The 22894-nt window shown below is 39.6% G+C and overlaps 1 protein-coding gene across 1 annotated transcript in view; it reads left to right on the top strand.

The window, feature by feature from the left end:
• The window catches only part of PALB2 (partner and localizer of BRCA2), a 24924-nt gene extending 2667 nt beyond the window's left edge, over window positions 1–22257 (top strand). Inside the window, exons 3-13 of the mRNA XM_010837209.1 lie at window positions 90–192; window positions 2490–3980; window positions 6177–6991; window positions 7343–7414; window positions 9351–9512; window positions 10572–10657; window positions 10915–11076; window positions 12195–12311; window positions 16412–16499; window positions 18505–18653; window positions 21752–22257. Coding sequence (XP_010835511.1) covers window positions 90–192; window positions 2490–3980; window positions 6177–6991; window positions 7343–7414; window positions 9351–9512; window positions 10572–10657; window positions 10915–11076; window positions 12195–12311; window positions 16412–16499; window positions 18505–18653; window positions 21752–21959 — 3453 coding nt within the window. The 3' untranslated portion in view covers window positions 21960–22257. The remainder of the gene's footprint in view (window positions 1–89; window positions 193–2489; window positions 3981–6176; window positions 6992–7342; window positions 7415–9350; window positions 9513–10571; window positions 10658–10914; window positions 11077–12194; window positions 12312–16411; window positions 16500–18504; window positions 18654–21751) is intronic.
• Window positions 22258–22894: the final 637 nt, after the last annotated feature.

Raw genomic sequence — 22894 nt, 5'->3', positions numbered from 1 at the left:
TTTTTTTAAATTTTCTTTATTTAAGTTGTTAACAAAAATTTATTTCTTTTTCATTAAGTTGTTTTTTGAGTTGCTTTTGTTTTCTCTAGCGTGCCCAAAGAGCCGAGAAGTTTAAAAATTCTCTTAGGAGAACAGTGGAAGAACAAGACTCCTCACTCCAGCAGGAAGTTTCAACACAGCTAACCCACACAGGTAAAGCTAGCCCATTCTGTTACACTTTATTACTCATCTCCCATGTAAATTTGCCTGTGATTCTCTTTTTAAATATATTTATTTATTTGGCTTCATCAAGTCTTAGTTGTGGCACACGGGCTTAGTTGTCCCCTGTCGTGGGGGAATCTTAGTTCCCCAACCAGGGAGCAAACCCCCATCCTCTGCCTTAGAAGGCAGATTCTTAACCACTGGACCACCAGGGAAATCTCCTAGCTGTGGTTCTTTTTGTCACGATCAGAAGATACGGAGTAACCCTAGACTCTTTAAAGTCTACGGTTCATTGCTCCTTTGTATAATTGTCATCAAGATTGTATAACCATCATCACTGTCTTAATTTCAGAACACTTTTACCACCTGAAAAAGAAACCCTGTACCCATCCTACCCTTAACCCCTGGACAACTACTAATCTGTTTTTTGTCTCTGTGGATTTTCCTGCTCTGCACCTTTCATATAGATGGAACCATACAATATGTGGTCTTTTGTGACTCTCTTCTTTCACTTGGCATAATGTTTTCAACCTTTATTCATCCATCTATATGTTCATCTAAGCGTGCATCAGTACTTCATTCCTTTTTGCAGTTGAATAATATTTCATTCCCCTTCATGGATCACAGCCTTGTCGTGGTGAAGGGTCTTGTGTAACTCAATGAAACTATGAGCCATAATATAATATGATATAGTTTGTATATCTACTCATCAGTTAATGGACACTTGGGTTGCTTCTACTTTTTGGCTGTTATAAATTTCGGCTTTTATGCTGCTGTGAAGATTCATGTACAAGTTGTTTGTGTGGACATATATTTTCAGTTCTCTCTATATGTACCTAGGAATGAAATTTCTGGGTTGTATGATAACTCTGTGTTTAATTTTGAGGAACTACTAAACTGTTTTCTACAGTGACTGTACCATTTTTCTTTCCTACCACAACACACAAGAGTTTCAATCTCTACACATCCTTGTTAATACTTGTGATTTTCTATTTTTAAAATTATAACCGTTCTGATAGATATGAAGTGGTATCTAATTGTGGTTTTGATTTGCATTTCCTAGTGACTAATGATATTGAACATATTTTTGTGTGCTTGTATATCTTCTTTGGAGAAATATCTATTTTTATTAGGTTATTTGTCTTTTTATTGATGAGTTGTAAGTGTTCTTCATATAGTCTAGCTATTGGACCCTTATCAGATACATGGTTTGTAAATATTTTCTCTCATTCTATGAGTGAGAAACTATACTTTATTTGGATTGCTTATTTAGTTGCTCTTTTTCTCTATTTTAACTTTTAGAAATTATATTTATTGCTTAAATATGGAAAGATGGTTTTTTTTTTTAGTTAAGTGTTTATATGTGCACAAAGATGAAAGTCTGGCTGGAAATACTTTAATAAAAAACAATGGTCATTTTTCATGTTAAAAGTCAGCTAATTTATAATCATAAAATCAAAAACTAATGAAATAGAAAAGTGGTATGAAAATTGAGCCCAAAAAGGGACATGAAGTAAAAAATCAGGTGAGATATGGGAGAAATGGGGATATGTTGATCAAAGGGTTAAGAGTTACAATTATGCAGAATGAATAAGTCCTAGAGAGCTAATGTACGGCGTGGTGACAGCAGTTAATAGTACTATATTATATACTTGAAATTTGCTGAGAGAGCTGACCTTAAGTCTTCTCATCACACACAAAAAAATCATAGCTATGTGAAATGATGGATATGTTAGTTAGCTTGATTGTGCCAGCATTTCACAGTGTATACATATATCAAAGCATCACTTTAACTGTGCAATTTTTATCTGTCAGTTGTAGTTCAGTAAAGTTTTAAAGAAGGAAAAACTAAGAAAAGATGATTGCAATAAAGAATAATCTTTTTTTGATATTTATAATTTATGTGGCTGCACCGGGTCTTGGTTGCAGCATGTGGGATCTTTAGTTGTAGCCGTGGGATCTAGTTTGCTGACCAGGGATGAAACCTGGGCCCCCTAACATTGGGAGCACAGACTCTTAGCCACTGGACCACCAGAGAAGTCCCAAGAATGGATAATTGTTTAGTTTGAAAATCATTTTTCCAGCACAATTCCATTTTTGTTACATTTACTTAATATTACTATAGTTTGTAAGATTATTAAAAACTTACTTTGATCTGCCTAAATGATATACCATTGACTCTATGTTAAATAAATGTTTGGTAATATTTGTATGTAATATTAAAAATAAATATGGGGTAGTTTTTGTTTCATTTTAAAAATATTAACTATATAATTTTTCTTCTTCAGAACCTAAAAATACAGTATCTCCTCGTGACACGTTGCAAATCAACACCCATGTCGATGAAGAAACTGGAGAAAAGGCACCCAGCTCACTTGACATTAAGCCTGAGTTGTTTAGCTCTGGACGTGTCTCAGTGGAAGGATCACGCATACAAGGATCAGATGATAATCAGAAACATTTTCCTTTCAGGGTCAATGGCCCTGATGCTAAGAAAAGGCAGAATAAGCTGCTGGGGAGAAGAAAGAAAGAGGAGAGAACATATATTTCACAGGAGAGAGAATCTCTCTCTGACATTGATTCGCTCATACTCTCTGGAAAAAGACTAAAGGAACAGGAAAAAATGAATAGAGAAAATCCTAGAACACCTGTAACTGAACTAAGAACTTATCCCCTTTCAAGTCCTAAATGTGCCATTCCAAATTCTCCAGCACCAGTTACAGAAACTAATGTAGGAAGTGTATTAATTCTACCAAGCACCAAACCACAGAGAGATGTTGATGCCCTCCTTAGAGGAAATGATTTCCCCAGGGCGACTACTCTTCCTCTGCCTACACCTTCAAATAGCAGTAACAGTCAGCGCCTCGAACACAAGTGTCCTAAAAGTAACTGTGAACTTACTACTCACAGCTTAAGAAACATTAGCTCTGCTTCACCTGTAAACTTAGAGGTACAGAAGAAAAAAATTACTGTCTCTACAGATAACCCAGAGGTAAACAAAGCTGGAAGTACAAGTGGCCAGGCAGCTAGAAGTCCTAACTTAGAGGCAGATAATTCATGTTTTATAAATGAACTCACTTGTGATAACTTAGTGGAAAATGAAAACCAAAACTTAAAAGAACAAAATCACACAGAGATGTCTCTTAAATCTCCCAATGATGCTCTCGGTGGTAGAAATGAAAGTCTTCTTGAAAAGGAAGTTCTAAGTCAGTCTAAGAATCTTAGCCTGGAAGTAATTTCTCCTGTTTCTACAGAAGATCAAATACATTCTTGCACAGTGCTTGAAGGCCTTCTCTTTCCTGCAGAATATTACGTTAGGACAACACGGCGCATGTCAGGTTGCCAGAGGAAAGTAGCACTGGAGGCTGTAATTCAGAGTCATTTAGGTGTCAGAAAAAAAGGCTTTAAAAATAAGAGTATGAAATCTGCTAAAAAATTCAATGTTTGCAACGAAAAAACTAAGCAAAGTGAAATTAAGGTGTCTGACAAACACGCAGAACAACCAAGTTCAAGAAGTCCCCAGAAACTGCTCTCATTAACTGAAGTCAGCTTTTCCACTGACTCCACAGAAGATGACTTTTCTAGGAAGACAGTTACCAAGCCATCAGGTAAAAAATGCAGAGGAAGAAGAAAGTCAGCGTGCACCTCTCTGTTAGATCACCATGAACTACTTTTGCCAACTACTGGCACATCAGGTGTTAAGAAGTCCAAGGAAGAAATTGCCTTGCACAAAGATCAGAATGAAAAGGCAATTGTTCACAGTAAGAAGAGAATTAAAGGTAAATCGAGATGTGGTTGGCGGTGGTGGCTGATGATGGTGGTAGCTAACACTATATGCTCGTCACTTTCTAAATGTTATATAGATACTTACTGAATCATCACACCAACTGTACATGAGGCAGAATCTATTTTTTTATTACTCTTATATATTTGGCAGCACATGGAATCTTTCAGTTGCAGCACGTGGGATCTAGTTCCTTGACCAGGGGTCAAAACCAGGCACCCTGCATTGGGAGTGCAGTCTTAGTCACTAGACCACTAGAGAAGTGCCCAGAATATATTTTTATCCTCACTTTACAGATGGGGAATCGAAGGCCAGGTGATCAAAGTGTCTTTAAAGCCACAGGGTCAAGGTTCAAATCTGGCTGCATGGTGTCAGAGTTCACAAATATGGTTGAAAAAGTTGACACTGAGAGGGAAAATGTGTTGGATGTTTACCTGAAATTACTGTTTATTCAACTATAATACAGTCTTTTATCCATGGGGAGAAGTAACTAGTACAGGGAAGTATATTTGAAATAAAATCAATGTCAGAGTAAGAATTCATTGACAGATTCCCTTAGGAATAATTGTGTAATAAAATGCAACAGGTCTGAGCCACTTTGGGAGGTAAACTGTCTAATAGTGTCTCTGAGGTTCATGGGACACAAGATTTTGGAGGCTATGAAGTGACAAGTTATAATTTAAACTTCTTTATTCATTTACTCGGGAGATGTATCTGATAAACTGAGCACAGAATTTAGATAATTCACTCCAGTTCTGTGTGAGAGCTCAGCAAACTTTCTATAAAGGGCCAAATAGAAAATACAGTCTGTGCTCAGTCATAGCTATTCAAGTGTAATGTGGAAATAACCATATACAATGTGTAAATGTGCCTGTGTCTCAATAAAACGTTATTTACAGAAACAGGCAGCCAGCAGCTCTGTACCATTGGACAGGCTTTGACTTATGAGCCACAATTTATTAATTTAAATAAAAATAATAATCATGGGGACTCCACTGGTGGTCCATTAGCTAAGACTCCGTATTTCCTGGTCAGGGAACTAGATCCCACATGTAAACTTAAAAGAGTTCACATGCTGCAACTAAGACCCAGTGCAGCCAAATATATAAATTTAAAATATTTTAAAAAATAATAATCACGACTCTTTTAATCATCATCTTTTATGCCAACAAGAAAGGAATTGGAAAGCAGGACAATCTAGTAATAAGCTTGAAGTGTTGTTTTGTATACTTTGAAATAATCTACTGTGATTTCAGTAACCTACAGGTACATAGAACATTTTTTTTTCTTGAGGTAACCTTCATATTAACATAGTTAACTGTTTTAAGTTACGTGAACAATTCAGTGGCATTTAGTTACGTTCACAGTGTTTTATCACCACGACCCCTGTGTAGTTCCAAAACATTTTCATCATCCCAAAGGGAAACCCCATACCCGTTAAGCAGTTTCTCCCCATTTTCTCTCTTGACAGTCCTTGGCAAATACTAATCTGTATTCTGTCTTTGTGGATTTACTTATTTTGGGTATTTTATATTAATGGAAGTATACAGTATGTGCCCTTTCGTGTCTGGCTGCTTTCGCCTACTTAGCTGGTTTTTGAGATTCATCTACATGGTAGCATGTATATCAGCACTTCATTCATATTCATGGCTGAGTAATATTCCATTGTGTACATGTAGCACAGCTCTCTTATCCATTTATAAAGTATTGGATGCAGCTACATTTTGAATGATACAGAGCTCCTGTTGCTTGAAGTCTAATAAATTAATCTTTGTTTGAAAAGGGAACTATGTTTTCTTCAATGAGAAGAGCCAGCATTTTGTAGACTGTACTCTGATAGCCTGTTGAAATGATAATTGTGGATCAGAAAGGACTTCAGAGATTCTTAACCCAGCTCCCTCAGAAGGGATAAGGGGAAATGAGGTGAATTTGACTTGCCCAGGATAACATAGCGAACCAGTGGCGGAGCTGGCACCAGACTGGTCCCAGCCAGCGCTGTCAGCACCACACTGGGTTTGGTCCTGCAGAGGGAGAGCTGCTCAGTATGCACTAACCTATGTCTGATTGTTGAACTATCCACAGAAGTTTGAGAGTCCTGGGTGGGAAAACACTGCATGATGTTGGAGTTTAGAAACTCACTCTTTCTTGGGAATTGGTGAGTATCTGTTTTTGTTGTTGCTTTCTGTTTTAGGAAAGGAAGGTCACTGTCAAAAAGAGGACTTCCTTTGTTACAGTAATTACGCTTATTTCTCTTCGGATGATGATGCTTTCAGTGCTCCATTTCGTAAGAACAGAATGCTAAGTTTAAAGCATCTGTCGTCTTTTCTCAAAATCACAGACTTTCAGTTACCTGACGAAGACTTTGGGTCTCTTAAGCTTGAAAAACTGAAGTCCTGCTCAAAAAAGCTGATGGAGACTTTTGGATCAAAAGTACATGGAGACGGGCATCTTAAAGGGGAAAGTTACATTGTTGTGGAGGAACCAAGCCCTAAACAAAGCAATATAGAAAAGGAGGGCATGGAAGAGGAACTAATTACCCTACCAGGAAAGGCACATCCTAAAATGCCAAGCCAAAGAAGCCAGCCTCGGGGAAAGGACCTTTCTTCATCCATTTTACTTTTTACTCCTTTGAATTCTGTTGCCTCTGATGATAATGACAGACTGACAGCAGAACTGTGCTCACCTGCTTTCCCCATATTAGGCGCTACTCCAGCTTTTGGCTCCCAAGCTCACAGAGAAAAGGTGTCTGCAGAGGTGGTTGGACAAACCTGCTCTCCACCCTGTCTTTCTCACTTAAAAGCCACAGTCAGCCTGGCTGGCAGTCGTAAACAAGGCAACAGCTGGAGCAGACCCTCGAAATTAGATAGCAGCCAGCATGTGGCAGGAAGAGCAGGACAGCCTTCCTGTGACCCTGACTCTGGTCCCCAAGCAACAACTCTGCCCACCGAGTCTTTCACCTATGAAGCAAGTCAGCTCCAGGAATCACAGAGACATTCTGCTGAGCAGGTACAGACTGCATCCTTCATGAAATTTTCTCTGAAGAAATGAAGTGTCTTAGTGAACATGGACTCAGTTCCTCAGTGTTTTAAAATGTTTTACCATGTTTCTTTGATATGACTTCACTGTAAATATTAAGTCCATTCTGGGGAAGTTAGGATTAATTAAAATATGTATTTTTAAGGGATGCTGTTCTCTTTGTTATTCATGAAGCAGTTGCATTTGGAGCTTTGCTGCTGTTATAGAAAATAAAACAAACAATATAGAAAATAAATAAAAGGAAATAGTTTGAAGAATGAGTGCTACAGACAGATACCATGTATAATATATACATTAATGATGTGACTTTTGTTTCCACAGACTGAAATAGCAGAGGTTCCTGCTTGGGGTAGCTTAAACCCGGGCACCCTACACGTGGTTTCAAACTTAAAGGTCAGAAGACTTATCTCTTGTGTCTTACATGTGAAAAATGCAATGAACTGGTTGGAAAATTCAGAAGAATTTGATCCTTGATAAAATAGATTCAGAAAAACATTTAAATTCTTTTTCACAATATTTACCTGTTATATATATTCTGAGATCTTCTAAAGAAGTTTTTATGTCAAGCTATTGCCAAGAAAAGCTTAAGCTGGGAGCTCGACTTTGTATCTAAGTTTAAATCAGGCATTTTGACAGAGAGGGGTCGTTCATGACTCTCCTACACAAATAATATAGTACTTCTAGAAGAATCACTTACTTTATAAGAAAATGGGTAACAGTTCTCGATTATAACATAGTGAATGGTTAATTTCCATAGGCTGTGTGATGTATATGGTTCTGAGAAATATAAATATTCTGGTAAATCCTGTGAAGTGAATTGGACCCATGTCCTGGTTAACTTTTTATACTTGAAATAGGATGGTACACAGCGGGGGTCTTCAGTCTTACTACTGTTAACATTTGGGGCTGAATTATTCTTTATTCTTAGGGACTGGCCTGTGTGCATTGTATGGTATTCAGCAACAGCCATGGTCTCTACCAGTCATAACCGCCCTGCCACTCCAGCAGTAATGACAACAGTGTCTCTAAATATTGCTAACTGTCCCTCCCTAGGGAGGGTTGCGAAATCGCCACCCCTAATTGAGAACAACTGGTGTAGGAAAAAAAGAGATTTAAATCCACATAAACTGTTTCTCCGGATCACTGGCTATGTGACCTGGCACAAGCTGTTTGGCCTCTGGGTCCCAGATTCCTTTTCTGTAAAAAATACACTTATGTTGTTTTTAAACTATTCTTAAATCAATTTTAATAACAGTTTCTGAAAGGAATCAGCCATTTCATTCATATTTTCAAATTTGTAGGTAAAAAGTTACTTGTTATTATAGTTTTTGGTCTGGGTATGTACAGTTAAGCCTCTCCTCACTCTCCATTTCTAAAAGTGTTTTTTTTTTTTTAATTTACTTGCTTTATTTTTGACTGTGCTGGGTCTTTGTTGCTACGCACAGGCTTTTCTATGGTTGCACTGAGCAGGGGGCTGCTCTCTAGTTGCTGGGCGTGGGCTCTCATTATAGTGACTTCTCTTATTGTGGAGCCTGGGCTCTAGGGTGCATGGGCTTACTTGACCTGCAGCATGTGGGATCACCCTGGACCAGGGATCAAACTGGTGTCCCTTGCATTGCAAGATGTATTCTTAACCAGTGGGCCACCAGGGAAGCCCTCTGAAAGCATTTTTTTTCCTACATCAGACTTAGGAGGTTTGTCCATTCTGTAAGTCTTCCCCAAAACCTAGTTTTTTGTTGTGTTGATTCTTAATTGAGTTTTTGGTTTCCTCTTTCTTTTTTTTTTTCCTGTTTTTATTGTTAGTAAGTCCTTCTGTTTTTCATTGTGCTTATTTCATTATTCTTTTACTAACTTCTTGAGCTGCTTGCTTACTTTACTTTTATCAGTATTAATTTTTAATAAATATTAACACCTTTATAATTATAGGAGTTTTTTAAGCACTGCTTTGGCCAGCACATTCTGCATCTTCATTTAGAAATAGTATGTTGTTTCAATTTTATTCCCTCTTCAACCTATGGGTATTTCATTAGAATGTTACATTTCCAACTGTTCTTAAGGAACTAATGTTTCAATTAGTTCTTATGGTCTGTTTTGAAGGTTAAATCTGAATCTGTTCCAGTCTGGAGCTACACGTTTTAAAAACTATCATTGTGAGTGTGTATGGGCAGTTTTTGTAGTTACATAAGACCCACAAATCTCTTTTGACCTGCATGAAAGTTTAATTACATTCAGTTGGTATTTCATCTAATCCTTGTAATCCGTCACTGTTCATGTTTATTCTGCGCCCAAGAATCCCTTTAACGCCGTTGTTGTTGCCATTCTGTGTCAGAATCCTTCAGGTTCTTGTTCTGTGGATATGAGTGCCACGTGGTGGGAAATAGCTGGTTTCAAAGAGCCGTGTATCGTAACTGCTTGTGAATACGTCGTTTCTCTTTGGAAACCTCTGGATGCTTGGCAGTGGGAAAAAATTTATTCCTGGCACTTCACAGAGGTAAATCAGAATCTTATAGCTGAAAGAGAGCTTTTCAATCAGTTGCATGGTAATACAGATGGGCAGCTTACCAAAAATATGGGATCTGTGACTATGCAAGACAGAGCAGAAAAATGATGTTTTTTTCCCCCAGTATTTAATTATGAAAATTTCCAAATATATGGGAAAGTGATATAGGGAGCACCCATATGCCCAGCATGTAGATTCTAAAGTTAATATCATGCTTCATCATATGTTTATCCAGAGGTGGATTTTTACACTGTACCTGCTGGAGAAGCTTGAAATTTCATGTCTATTCTGACTTCTAAACTTGCTGATACCTCTCACCAAAACGTTATTTCTGCTTTTTTTCTAGCTGTAGTTTCTTCTGTCCTTGTCTACCTTGGTATATATTTTACATGGTTGCAGTCTGAATATGCTTAAAATTTTTAAGCCTGTCTTTTCTTACCATATAAATATGTTTGCTTGTTTCTACATATTCTTCCTACTTACTTGTTTAATTTTATTTTTCCAGCTTTATTGAGGTGTAATTGACAAATGTAATATATTTAAAGTGCATAGTGTGATGATTCGATGTACATACACACTGTGAAAGCGTTTCCATAATCAGGTTAATCAGCATTTCACCTCACGGTTTCCTTTTTTTCCCTTGGTGAGAACGCTTAAGATCGACTGTCTTAGCAAATTTCGTTCTTGTTCTTCAGTATACCCACAGCCAGTAGCAGTGTGTTTGGCAGAGTGCTGCTCATAAATATTTGTTCATTGCATAAACTTGTCTTAAATGGTTGCATATTGTTCCATTCGTTCACATACCAGAATTTAATTATTCTCCCATTGCTAGAAGCATTTATTATGTTAAATTAATGCCACGGTAAACATTATCATGCATGTAGCTTATTTGAGTTTACATCTTGTAAAAAGAGGATGTTTGCTGAATGTTTCAAGTGTTTGAAACTAGATGCGGTGACAGTAGAAAGAAATGTGACAAATTTTGGAAAATTTAGATTGATTAAAAATGAAATAACCAAATATAATTTTGGGCTGCTTTGTTTTATTTAGTTTCCGGTATTACAGATAGTTGCAGTGCCTGATGTTTGCAATCTTGTGTGTGTGGCTTTGGGAAATTTGGAAATCAGAGAAATCAGGTACGTAATTCTCAAGGCGTGTTTTTTTTTCTTTACCTGGATCTTTGTCAGCTTGTTTTGAGTTTTGCGTGCAAATTACAACCTAGGCTTGGGTCTTGAAAGACTCTAAATTTAGGTCCAAAGAGAGATTCATTTTGAAAAAAGCTATCAATAGAGTGACATCCCTGACTGAAATTTCCTTTGAAAGTTTGAGCCTAGTCTTCCATATTAAAGGCTTGCTCCTGTCTGCTCTGCATTTTCCCTTATACGTGGTTTAGGGCACTACTTTGTTCTCCCGACGGTAAAAGTGAAAAGCAAGTGCTCCTGAGTTCTGGAAATATAAAAGCTGTGCTTGGCCTGGCAAAGAGGAGGCTCGTCAGTAGCAGTAGGACCCTTTGTGATCAGCAAGTCGAAATGATGACAGTTGCCGAAGATGGAGGGTAAGCATTGGTTGAAGAAAAGCATTTGTTGATTTTACTATTAGATCAAAAATGATTTCATCACAGGGCTTCAGAGAAAGTTGAATCAGTAGCATCTTGTTTTCTCTGCTGTATGTGTGGTTCAGCAGATTCTGCCTCTGTCCTGGGCTGTTATACAGAAGCAGTGTAGGGAGGTGGAGCCAGATGTGGCAGGGAAGAGGGCAGGGAGCAGAGGGGCTCAGAAAGTGTAGTCTGTTCTTCCTTCAGTCTCCCTTGACCTCTCTGTATGTCCTTTAAGTGTTACAGATACCTCAAGATGCTATACACTTACCTGGTTCCACATACTTGGTTTCCATTGCTTCAGATACCATCTGAATCCTGGCTGCTTGCAAACATATTTCTAACTCTGAGCTCTTTCCAACCTTTGGACCTACATGCCTGTTTATTAGATATCTCATGGATACCTCAAATTCAACATGTTAAAAACAGAACTCATAGCATCTTCTATGTCTTTCATATACTCATTACACTTTTGGATTTATTTGTCTTTCCTAATAACAGAGGGTATGAACCTCATTTGTCTTTATTTATCCATGACCTGTTGCAGTAAATTGTTCGTTCGCTAAGTCATGTCCAACTCTTTGTGACTGCATGAACTGCGTTGCAATAAAACAGGCAAGAAATAAATAATTGTTTGCTTAAATTAGGAAAATGTTAGTGGAGGTGGGGAGAAGCAGTGGATTTGAGAGAGATGAGATAGTAAAGTCATTAGGACCTGGTGATTGAGTAAATAGAGAGGAAAGAGATAAGAATAAAGTCCAAGTTTCTGGGTTGCTCACTGGGTAGGTGGTGGAACAGTTGGTTGAGATAGCAGTGCTAAAAGAAACAGGTTTAAAGATAGAGCTGGTAAGTTTAATTTTGGAGATGATGAATATGAGGTGCTTACAATATATCCAGATAGATAATGTGAAAGTATATGTTCATTGTAGAATGTTTAGAATACACATGTTTTCTGGGTGAACTTTTTTTTCTGTCATTAGGTTAGTGTCTATTATGTATTGTTCAATAATATGCAGAAGGGCTGCTTAGAAACTGCTTGGGTAGAAAAGCCTTGATTTTTAATACTGTTTTTAATATAGAAGCAAAGAAAAACAGCTTTTGATGCCCCCTGAAGAGACCATACTAACTTTTGCTGAAGTTCAAGGGATGCAGGAAGCTCTGCTTGGTACCACTATAATGAACAACATTGTTATTTGGTAAGCTTCCCCTTGAGAGCGCTATTTTTCTCATCTGTAGTATAAGGATATATCTCTTAATTTCAGAGGATTATTAAGATTAAATAAGAAACTCTGTAAATATGATTGTGTTATCATTTGTTTACTAACAGATGCTATATACTTATCTTAATGAGAACATCATATTAATTCAAATAGTCCAAGCAGACTACTTTAAAATAAGTGAAATTTTATTGCTGTCAAAAATGTACTCTTTCTGGTTAATGGCTGAGTAGCTTTCTGAGATTAACTCTTCTGTTTCAAATACTTATGAATTCTGTGCAAAAGATAGAGAACAAATACCTGAAAGCACTAAAGAGGGAGAAAAAAATATATACTGGAAGAAATTCAATACATAGAGGAAGGAAATGTCACTGGGCAAATTTCCTGTTCGAAGGTGAGGCCCCAGTCTGCACACTTGGTTACAGAAAAACTTCTATCCTACTGCCTTGAAGGACCAAAGGATAGAAATCAAGGTGATCGCAGCAGCTAGAAAGCAAGAAAGAAAAATCTCAAAAGATAGACAGCCAGAAAAGGAGCCCTGCTGCTGCTGCTAGGTAACTTCAGTCGTGTCCGATTCTGTGCGACCCCATAGACGGCAGCCCACCAGGCTCCCCTGTCCCTGGGATTCTCCAGGCAAGAACACTGGAGTGGGTTGCCATTTCCTGCTCCAGTGCATGAAAGTGAAAAGTGAAAGTGAAGTCGCTCAGTCGTGTCCGACTGTTTGCAACCCCAGGGACTACAGCCCACCAGGCTCCTCCGTCCGTGGGATTTTCCAGGCAAGAGTACTGTAGTAGGGTGTCATTGTCTTCTCCGGAAGGAGCCCTGAACTCTAGTTAAATATCTGGCTGACCTTTAAACTGCATACATGGATTATTCAATAATATGCAGAAGGGCTGCTTAGAAACTGCTTTGGTAGAAAAGGCTTGATTTTTAATACTGTTTTTAATGCAGAAGCAAAGAAAAGGTAAAGCAAAGAGAACTGAACTGGGTTTTCAGCATTTAGAATTTGAGTTTAGCCAATTTAACTGTTGACTATAGAGTTAAAAACAAAATCAGTATTCTTCGGAGGAGCAGCATGCAGAGTTTATATGATGTGTCATTGTGTCTAGAATACAATCCAGAATTACTGGATGTGTAAAACTTGTTTGATTAGATGATTCACAGGAACAAATTTGTGATAGGGAAATGACAGTGGAAGTCCCTAGCCACCTCTTCCCTGACCACAGGGGAGGGCCACACCAGGCCTTTTCACTTGCAAGGTTAGTTTGTGGTAGGAGAAGAGATTGATCTTTTTTCTCAGAAGACCCTCCAGTAATTACTCCCTTGAGGCCAGAATGGGTCTTGGTGAGAGAAAGTTATGAGTGTCATTCCTACGTGCCCGTTCTGCATCGTTCAGCCCTAACCCTCTAGGAATAAACTAGGCAAGTGTGGCCCGAGAGAAACTTTGTCCCCCCCGACCAGGGAGCCTCTGGAGTTTGACCCTGACCTAACCTACCAGGTTTCCATCTTTGGCACTTGCCCCGGGGTTTCTGCACGCAGGTCTTATTTCAGACAACGTTCTTTGCTAACGTTGTCTTTTCTGTTCTGTCTGCTGTTTCTATAGTCTGGCCCTTCATTGTTTGGCTCCTAAACTGTTAATATAATCTAGTGATTAGTCTCAATACTCAACCTCCAGATTATATTTTATACTATCACTTTACACATACTCATTCTCCCATCCCTCCCCCCCACCAAATAAAACCTTCAATGGGGTCCATGTTTGCTTTCTCCACCTTCCATTTCCCTAATGTTTCATTACAAAAATTCTTTTCCAGCTGTTCCTACTCTTTCCCTTTTTCATTCTATCCTTCAGTTTCCCTCTTTTTCTAATAATAGCCTTTTGGCATTTTGTAAATAAGGGATCACAGTGGAATTCGAGGCTGGGAAGGTGCCGGGGACCAGCCCCGGCTGATTCAGGGTATTTGAAGGAGAGACGGCTTAGGCGACCTATTCAAATGTTAATTAGAGATATAAGAGTAATAGAATGAGGATAGCTCAGTAGGAAAATTCAGTGGAGAAAAGAAGCTGAGTAGCTTGGTTTACGCGGAAAATCAATATAACCCGTGACACCAGGTTAGCTCTGACCACGGAGGCCGCAGGTGCCCTCTCGAATAGCGGAAGGTGCCCCACCTTAGACACCTTCTTGAGTGGGTCTTAGAAGCCCAGGCAAATAAATGGTCGCAGAGGATATCCGCGCTCCAGATGGAGACTCAGCTGGAAGTTAAGGAGTAAAATGACATGGGAAGACCAAGCGTTGGTGAGCAAGGCCCATAGCTTTATTTTCAACAGGGGCTTATATACCCTAAGTTACACATAGAGGATAATAGGGGATGCAAAGTCAGCAGTTTTTGATTCTTATCAAAAACCAGGGTTTCTTTCCTGTAAATTTATCATATACAAATGGTTTAGGTGATTTACATCATCTTCTGGCCAGAAGGCCTATTAACATTTTATGACTCTTGACAAGGACTTATCAACAAAGACTTATTTTCCCTAAGAGTAATTATTTTAAGGTTTGGCGCCATCTTCCGAAGATAAAATTGCATTCCTATAGGGCGGATGTGTAATGGGTTTACAACAAAGGAAAGAATTTATTACCTTAAGGGTCTAAAGTTACTAACACCAAGGCCACTACTTATTTTTTCTACATACCAACTATATTAATTAATACACATTCAAGGATACAATACAGGGGATGTGAAAACTTGGCAACAAGCATTGGCTCATCAATGAAATCTTTTACTAGTTTTATTCTGACAGTTTCTAACTCTCTGAGAGGCTCTAAGCTATTTGAATATCTTAAGCTTCCCGTGCCTCTCGAGGCTGGGAGACTGTAAATAATCGTATGCATAGCTGTAGGAGTCCGGGTAAACTTGTCAGGCGAGTTAGAGAGCTATCTGAGGGGTTTGGATTTAAACACTCCTAATTGCCCAGGAACTTTTATTAATTGGAGCTGTAAGTTAACTCTTTGTCAGAGAGAGCGAGATGGTGGTAGGGTACAGCCCCCAGTAAAGTCAGAGGTGAGAGCACAAAGCAATAAAGTAGGCAGACTCTGGTTTTTTGGGGGTAGATGCTCGAGAATATCTGGGGGGACTCCTGAGGCTCGATCCCACCTTTGCGTATGCCGAGCCTCCTTCCTCATGACCTTTGTCACGAGTGGAATGCCTCTCCCCGGCTCCCGGCAGGAAGGGACCATTCTTAGAGGTTCTAAATATCAGTTTAAGTTCTAAGTTTAAGGGGTATATGCAGCCCCACAGTTGCTTTAAGTTCTGTTGCAACGCCTCAGCGCTTCCCTGGTGGTCCAATGGTTAAGACTCTGGGCTTCCATTGCAGGGGGTGTGGGTTCTATCTCTGACTGAGGAACTAAGATCCCACATGCCATGTGGTACAGCCAAAAAACCCAGGGTTTCTCATAAGTGGAGTCACATGGTAGAACAGTCAGTCAGTGTCACACATCCTCATAGAACTAAGGAGTGGTTCCAACAAACATTTTTTTCTTTATATTCACCCTCTTCAGTCTTCCTTTTTCCATTTTTTATTCCATCTCTGTCTTCCCTTCTCTCTCTGTTATCTTAGTCTAGCTCTAATATTAACATATTATAGAGATATAATTACAAGTCTCTTCTAGGTGTGGTTTCTCTCTTAACCACATTTGGTTTCCTGACCGTTGACTTACATGGAAAATTTAGTCGTATAACAAGAAACGTGATAAAATCATAATGATAGAGCTATGCCCTGTGCCTACTTTCAATACAAGTGAAGTGAGATCCTGGAGGACTTTTCTCCTGAATTTGAAAAGATTTATCCCTAATGGCATAGCAGGTTCAGTCTAAAGCTAAACTATCAAATTACACTATTGGCAAAGTTAAACTGTAGTTCTGTTTTTAGCCAAATCAGTGGCTAATCAGAACTAAGGTCCTATGTCCCTTAGTTTTTCCCTTGGTCACCTCCTGAAGGATGCTGTGATACATAAGAGAATATTACATGAAAACCAGTTTGTTGGGAGAATGGTATGAGCTTATTTATTTTTGGTGTCCAAGGAACTTAAAAACTGGTCAGCTCCTGAAAAAGATGCACATCGATGCTTCCTACCAAGCTTCAGTCTGTCACAAAGCTTACTCTGAAATGGTAAGTCTTGATCTGCTGGGACCATTTTGTGTCTAGTCTGTGTGTTACTTTGGTCGCACTGAATGAGAGCAATAACTTTGTAAGTCATAATTACTAGGCCCTCTCTGGTGCCTGTTTTTTTTCAAAATTGGATAGCACTTCTTGCTCTTTCTTGAAATTTATGAGTGCATACAAGTGATCATACAATATGACTGGGTAAAATTTCTGACTGTATGACTTAAGGGCAAACCTTGATTTCTAGACTGTACCTAGAAACAATATGCTGATTTTCAGATTTGGCTCCCAACCACATTGCCATAAATGATTTATGATGTGAATGAATCCCCTTAGGGAGAGTGATTAAAGGGTCCTCGACATGTTTTTCTCTCAGGCTTTAGCATTCCTGTATAGAAACAAACACAGCTTCTTAGGGGCTGTGTCAGTCCAGTTTTAACATCTGAACAGGCTGAAGGTACTTGTCCAGGAGTCAGAGGTAACTGCCTGAGTAACAGGGACTGCTGAGCCACAAGCAGAGGCAGAAGCAGCCGGCTCAGCGCTGAGTGGAGACTGACTTGCCCAGCGCAGTGGCAGCCCTGCGCTCATCAGCACGCACAGGCTCTTAACACACAGGGTGCATCTCCCTCTAGCCTAGCAACTTCTGTGGAAATGAACTCAACAGTTGTGTGATCTTAGATAACCTATCCCATCATCTTGGGGCTGACTTTCTTTATTCTAAAATAAGAGGGTTAAGTTCATCTCTGGAATGATTAAATACCCCTACTAAGCATTTAAATAATTTTACATTTTTGTTATTACGTTGATACCTGTTTGATACTAAAACATTTAATGTAGAAATGTATGATATAGGAAGTAAAGTGTCACCATGAAGCCAACCTCCAGAAATAATAGTTAATAGATCAGTATAGGAATCAGCAAACTTTTTCTGTGAAGGGCCAGTTAGTAAATATTTTCAGTTTTGCAAGCCATGTGGTCTCTGTCACAACTCCTGTACCACTACAGCCCCAGGTCAGCCAGAGGTAACATAAACAAATCATGTGATTGTGCCAATAAAACATTTTGGACAATAAAGCTTTCTGAAACTTGAGTTACATATATAATTTTCATGTGACACAAAATGTTCTTCCTCTTTTTTCTAACTATTTCAAAATGCAGAAACCATTCTTAGCTCATGAACTATACGAAGGTAAGCACTGAGCTGGATTTGACCTGTAGGCCAGAGTTTGCCAACCGCTAGTTAAGTGCATAGCATTTAACGTTTTTTGACTTTCAGTTGTTTTTTTAAGGCCCAGTAATTAATTTTTCCCATTTTACCCCCCGAAATAATTACTTTCCCATTTTACCCCTGAAATAATTACTTTCAACAATGTACATGTGTGTTTATACATATGTGTGACATATATATTTTCATACACAAAGATGTTATTATTAGAACATGTAATTTTAAAGTCGTGGGAGGTCTGTAACACATCTTCCCACAGAAATAACCATAGGTGACGGTGCCTTTTTTGGGTCATTTTTAGTCTATAAGTAAATAGGCTATTGAAAACTGTCCTGAAAATCCTCTCACCACTGAAAAGATTGTTTTTATGGGAAAATGTGCTCCAAATTTTCAAAAACCAACTTACAGGTGAGCATTTCTGGTTTGAAGACTCCCTCCAAGTGTTTCTATGCCCTCTTTTCTTAACACCAGCATTTCCCCAGGTGGATGGCATGGATGTTAGTAGGCTCTAAAGTTGAGGAAGCTGGTAAGTCAGCTAGATTCACACCTACAAAGACTGGCCGTAAAGTCATGGGGAGCCCTGTGCTGGAGAAGCCCAAAGTCCAGCTCAGTGGTCCCCTCAGAGGTTCTGCCTGAAAAAGAGTGATCCAGGGATTAAAGCCTCGAGACTTAAGAGTCTGTTGGCCGTTCCTGTGATTCTGTAGTTTTGTCTCTGCCAATGCTTTCTTCCCCCCCGCCACATACTCTTGATGATTTATTTGGTCGTTAATTTTTCTCCTACATCAGGGGCTCCTGTTTGTTGTTCTGAGTCACCCTTGCGCCGAAGAGAACGAGTTATCGGGAAGCCCTGTGTTTCAGCTGATTGTGATTAACCCGAAGACAACCCTGAGTATGGGTGTGATGCTCTACTGCCTTCCTCACGGGCAAGCTGGAAGGCAAGTGTGTGATTGCCGTCTAATGAGTGTGACATTGTGAGAAACATCTGTGCATACATAGAAACCAAATATTTTTCTGTGACTGACGTGAATGGAAACATGGAATACTTCAGATCATGGTAAAGAATACTAAGAAGTAGGTTGAAGTGTGAAGTTTACCAGATCTGAGTCAAAGTTCAAATTCCCGCCATCCTATGATTGCCCACCAATATGGCACCAGATAGGTATTTTATGTATAGTCAAGCCTTATTTTTCCCCACACCAAAACACTTCAGAGTAATTAATATTCTTTACAAGAAACTTACCGTATATGTTCTTTCCATAAAAGTTAAATTAAGGAAGTTCTAAATGCACTTAAGAAGATCTGTTAGACTTCCCTGGTGGTACAGTGGATAGGAATCCACCTGCCCATACAGAAGACCCAAGTTCAATCTGGGACAGTTCCACATGCCATGGGGCAGTGAAGCCTGTGCTGCAACTACTGAGCCCATTTCCTAGAGCCTGTGCTCTGCAACAAGAGAAGCCCCACAGTAAGAAACTCAAGCACCACAACTAAGAGTAGTCTCTGCTGCCGCAACTGCAGAAAGCCTGCGTGTAGCAACAGAAAGACCCAGCACAGCCAAAAATGAAATCAATAAATAATTAAAAAAAAGAAGATATATATACTTTGAAATATTGACTGTACCTCCATCATGTAGGCAGTTGATATTTATCTTTTGATAAATATTTTATCTGTTGACTGATGAGAAGATCTATTTACCGATGCCACAGTTACGGGCATCCCAACAGTTTTCTGAGCTATATAAAGCTCTGAAGTAGTGCTAATATTCTTAGGTGAAGCAAGCAACATCGAAGGTATCATTTCTGAATACTACTTATGAAAATAGACCTAGTAAACCAGGATCACAAAGTTTGGCTTTCGTAACTCACAGGGGTGAGCAGCCTTGATGGCTATATGTGTATTTCTCTTTCTTTCGGTCTTGTGCAAAGCTTGCTAGGTGGTGCATGTTCTAAAAGCCCCTCTCCTTGTGTATGTAGCCAGCTGTGGCGTTTCTGCAAGTGTTCTTGGCGCAATAAGAACCTCAGAACTCTCATCTGTAATATGTGCTTACATAAAACTTGTTTTCTTGAATATAAAGAGAGAAGCATCGTCATTGGCCCAGAAATTGCAGGTGCATGGTCAAGCATTTCCTTTTCAAACCTGTTTGTTTAGCAAATCTTGAAAGCCTATTTGGTGCCAGTCCTGTAGGAAACACTACTGTTTCTAATCTCATGGAAGTTAGAAAATAATGAGCTCAGGTGTTTGAGCACAAGTCACCTGTTCTCCTTGTTTGCTTGGCCCTTATAGTAAATTCTTCTCTGCTCAAAAAAGAAAAGAAAAAAGAAACACATTTCTTTGCTGTTTGTTGTGCATAATGCCAGAAGGCTTGCACTGTTTGGGATGGAAGGGCACTTTAATTGGCAGTAGAGGGTTGGGGAGAGACTGTCAAGGAAAACGTTATGGATTTTCAAAAGATGAGCTAAGAGACAGCTACACAAAGTTGGGTGCAAAAAAAAAAAAACAAAAACAGTTGGGTGTGAGCCAGGGATAAAATATATCATTCATTTCACTCACAATATTCACGTAGGGCTGACTGTGTACCAGGCCCTCTACAAGGCACTGGTGATGTGGCAGTGAGGAATAATTAATTTGTATTAAGGATTTCTTAAATCACTGTGGACGATGACTGCACCATGAAATTAAAAGGCGCTTACTCCTTGGAAGAAAAGCTATGATAAACCTAGACAGCATATTAAAAAGCAGAGACATTACTTTGCCGACAGAGGTCCATCTAGTCAAAGCTGTGGTTTTTCCAGTAGTCATGTATGGATGTGAGAGTTGGACCATAAAGAAGGCTGAGCGCCAAAGAATTGATGCTTTCAAACTGTGGTGCTGCAGAAGACTCTTGAGAGTCCCTCGGACTGCAAGATCAAACCAGTCAATCCTATAGGAAATCACTCCTGAATATTCATTGGAAGAACTGATGCTGAAGTTGAAGCTCCAATACTTTGGCCACCTGATGCAAAGAGCCAACTTTTTAGAAAAGACCCTGATGCTGGGAAAGACTGAAGGCAGGAGGAGAAGGGGACAACAGAGGACAAGATGGTTGGATGGCATCACTGACTCAATGAACGTGAGTTTGAGCAAGAACCGGGAGATGGTGAACGACAGGGAAGCCTGGTGTGCTGCAGTCCATGGGGTTGCAAAGAGTCGGACACAACTGAGTGACTGAACAACAAAGCATTTCTTAAGTACTGCACTAAGCTTTTTATATCAACTGTTTTATTAAACTTCAAAGCAGTCCTATGAAGTAGATACTCGTATCGTGTATCTCTATTTTACTGATGAAGTTAAATAACTGGCTGGGGTCCCACATCTCTTTGTTAGAATTCAAATCCCAGTACCATCCCTGGTGGTTTAGTGGTTAGAATTTGGTACTCTTTCAAAGCCTGGTAGCTGACTGCAGAGCTCCGTCTTAAAAAAGACAGCCAGATTTGTTTCATGATGTTTACGTTTTCTGTGGGACAGACAGCCCCCAAATATGGAAACGAGAATCTCACATTCATATTCTCACAGATACAGAAGCAAACAATCTCACATTGCTGTGATGGTAAAAAGAAGTTGCTGCGATAGACAGGGAGCAGAGTGTATATGTGTGTGCACGCTCAGGTTGCTGAATAGGTGTGACTTTTCTATGCGGGCGACAGGCCTGAACAATGACCAGAACCCAGCCAGGCTGTGCCCTGGTGTTAGACCTGTCAGGGAGAGGGACAAGCAAAAGCAGAGACACCAAGGTGAGGCCAGGCTCGGCTGGTTTGACGAGTGGGAAGCAGGCCACTGTGAGCTGCTGTGGGGAGATACAGAGGTGCATCAGAGAGAGAGGCAGGGCCGCTAGCGATCGTGGCCAGCAGTCCTAGGGTTTCACACAGACGCACGCGTGTTCCCACGTGTCTTTGTTCTTGTTGCTTTAGAGACCGTGGTTTTGGCCTATTTTTGTTTTAATGTTTTTTTGTTTTTGATACGTGATTTGAATTGTCTCTTCTCTGCTTGCTGCTAGGTTCCTGGAAGGCGACGTGAAAGACCATTTCGCAGCAGCAGTATTGACTTCTGGAACCATTGCCGTTTGGGACTTACTCTTGGGTCACTGCACTGCTCTCCTTCCTCCTGTCTCTGGCCAGAATTGGTCTTTTGTTAAATGGTCAGGTACAGATTCTCATTTGTTGGCTGGACAAAAAGATGGAAATATATTTGTATACCGCTTCTAAAAAGTTAGGGTAACTTGGAAAACACAGTGTTCTGGGTATTTTTGGCCTCTTAGTACTCTTTGGAGTTGCTGCTTTAAAGGAGACTATTTGAAAGAGTTTTAAAACACTTATTTACCTCTGTTCATTCTGACAGACTGTGTTCTGATGGTGGGGCACTACTGATCTTGAATGCTCATTTGTACTTATGTTGGGAGAGAGGGTATATAAGTGGATTTTTGTGATTCCTCACATTTGCACATTTCCTTTTAAAGGCATATGTACATAAAGCTTGAAATGTTAATAAATATTTATTTTGATACATCCTGTTTGGCATATTTTTCCTCTCCTGTAAAGATGATTTTCAGAAACAAGAACTAATTATTTTACAGCTAGAATATTTAGTCAGTGACACTTGCACAGTAAATCTCAGTTAACTCAGTGTACTAATAGGCAATATACTTTTGTTCACTGCACTAAGTCTTCGTTGCTACACACGGGTTTTCTTTAGTTGTGGCAAGCAAGGGCTACTCTCTGGTTATAGCACTTGGGCTTTTCATCCGTGTGGCTTCTCTTATTGTAGAGCACAAGCTCTAGGGCTCTCAGCCTTCACTAGTTGTGCTGCATGGGCTTGGTTGCCCCACAGCAGGTGAAATCTTCTCAGATCAGGGATCAGAGCCGTTTCCCCTGCATTGGCACATGGATTCTTAATGACTGGACTGCCAGGGAACAAAGTGAAAGTCACTCAGTTGTGTCCAACTCTTTGTAACCCTATGGACTATATACAGTCCATGGAATTCTCCAGGCCAGAATACTAGCGTGGGTAGCCTTTCCCTTCTCCAGGGGATCTTCCCAACCCAGGGATTGAACCCAGGTCTCCCACATTGCAGGCAGATTCTTTACCAGCTGAGCCACAAAGGAAGCCCAAGAATACTGGAGTGGGTAGCCTATCCCTTCTC

The sequence above is a fragment of the Bison bison genome, unplaced genomic scaffold (assembly GCF_000754665.1).
Source record: "Bison bison bison isolate TAMUID 2011002044 unplaced genomic scaffold, Bison_UMD1.0 scf7180017864072, whole genome shotgun sequence".
Lineage (NCBI taxonomy): Eukaryota > Metazoa > Chordata > Mammalia > Artiodactyla > Bovidae > Bison > Bison bison.
This window is presented reverse-complemented; position numbering and strand designations above follow the sequence as displayed.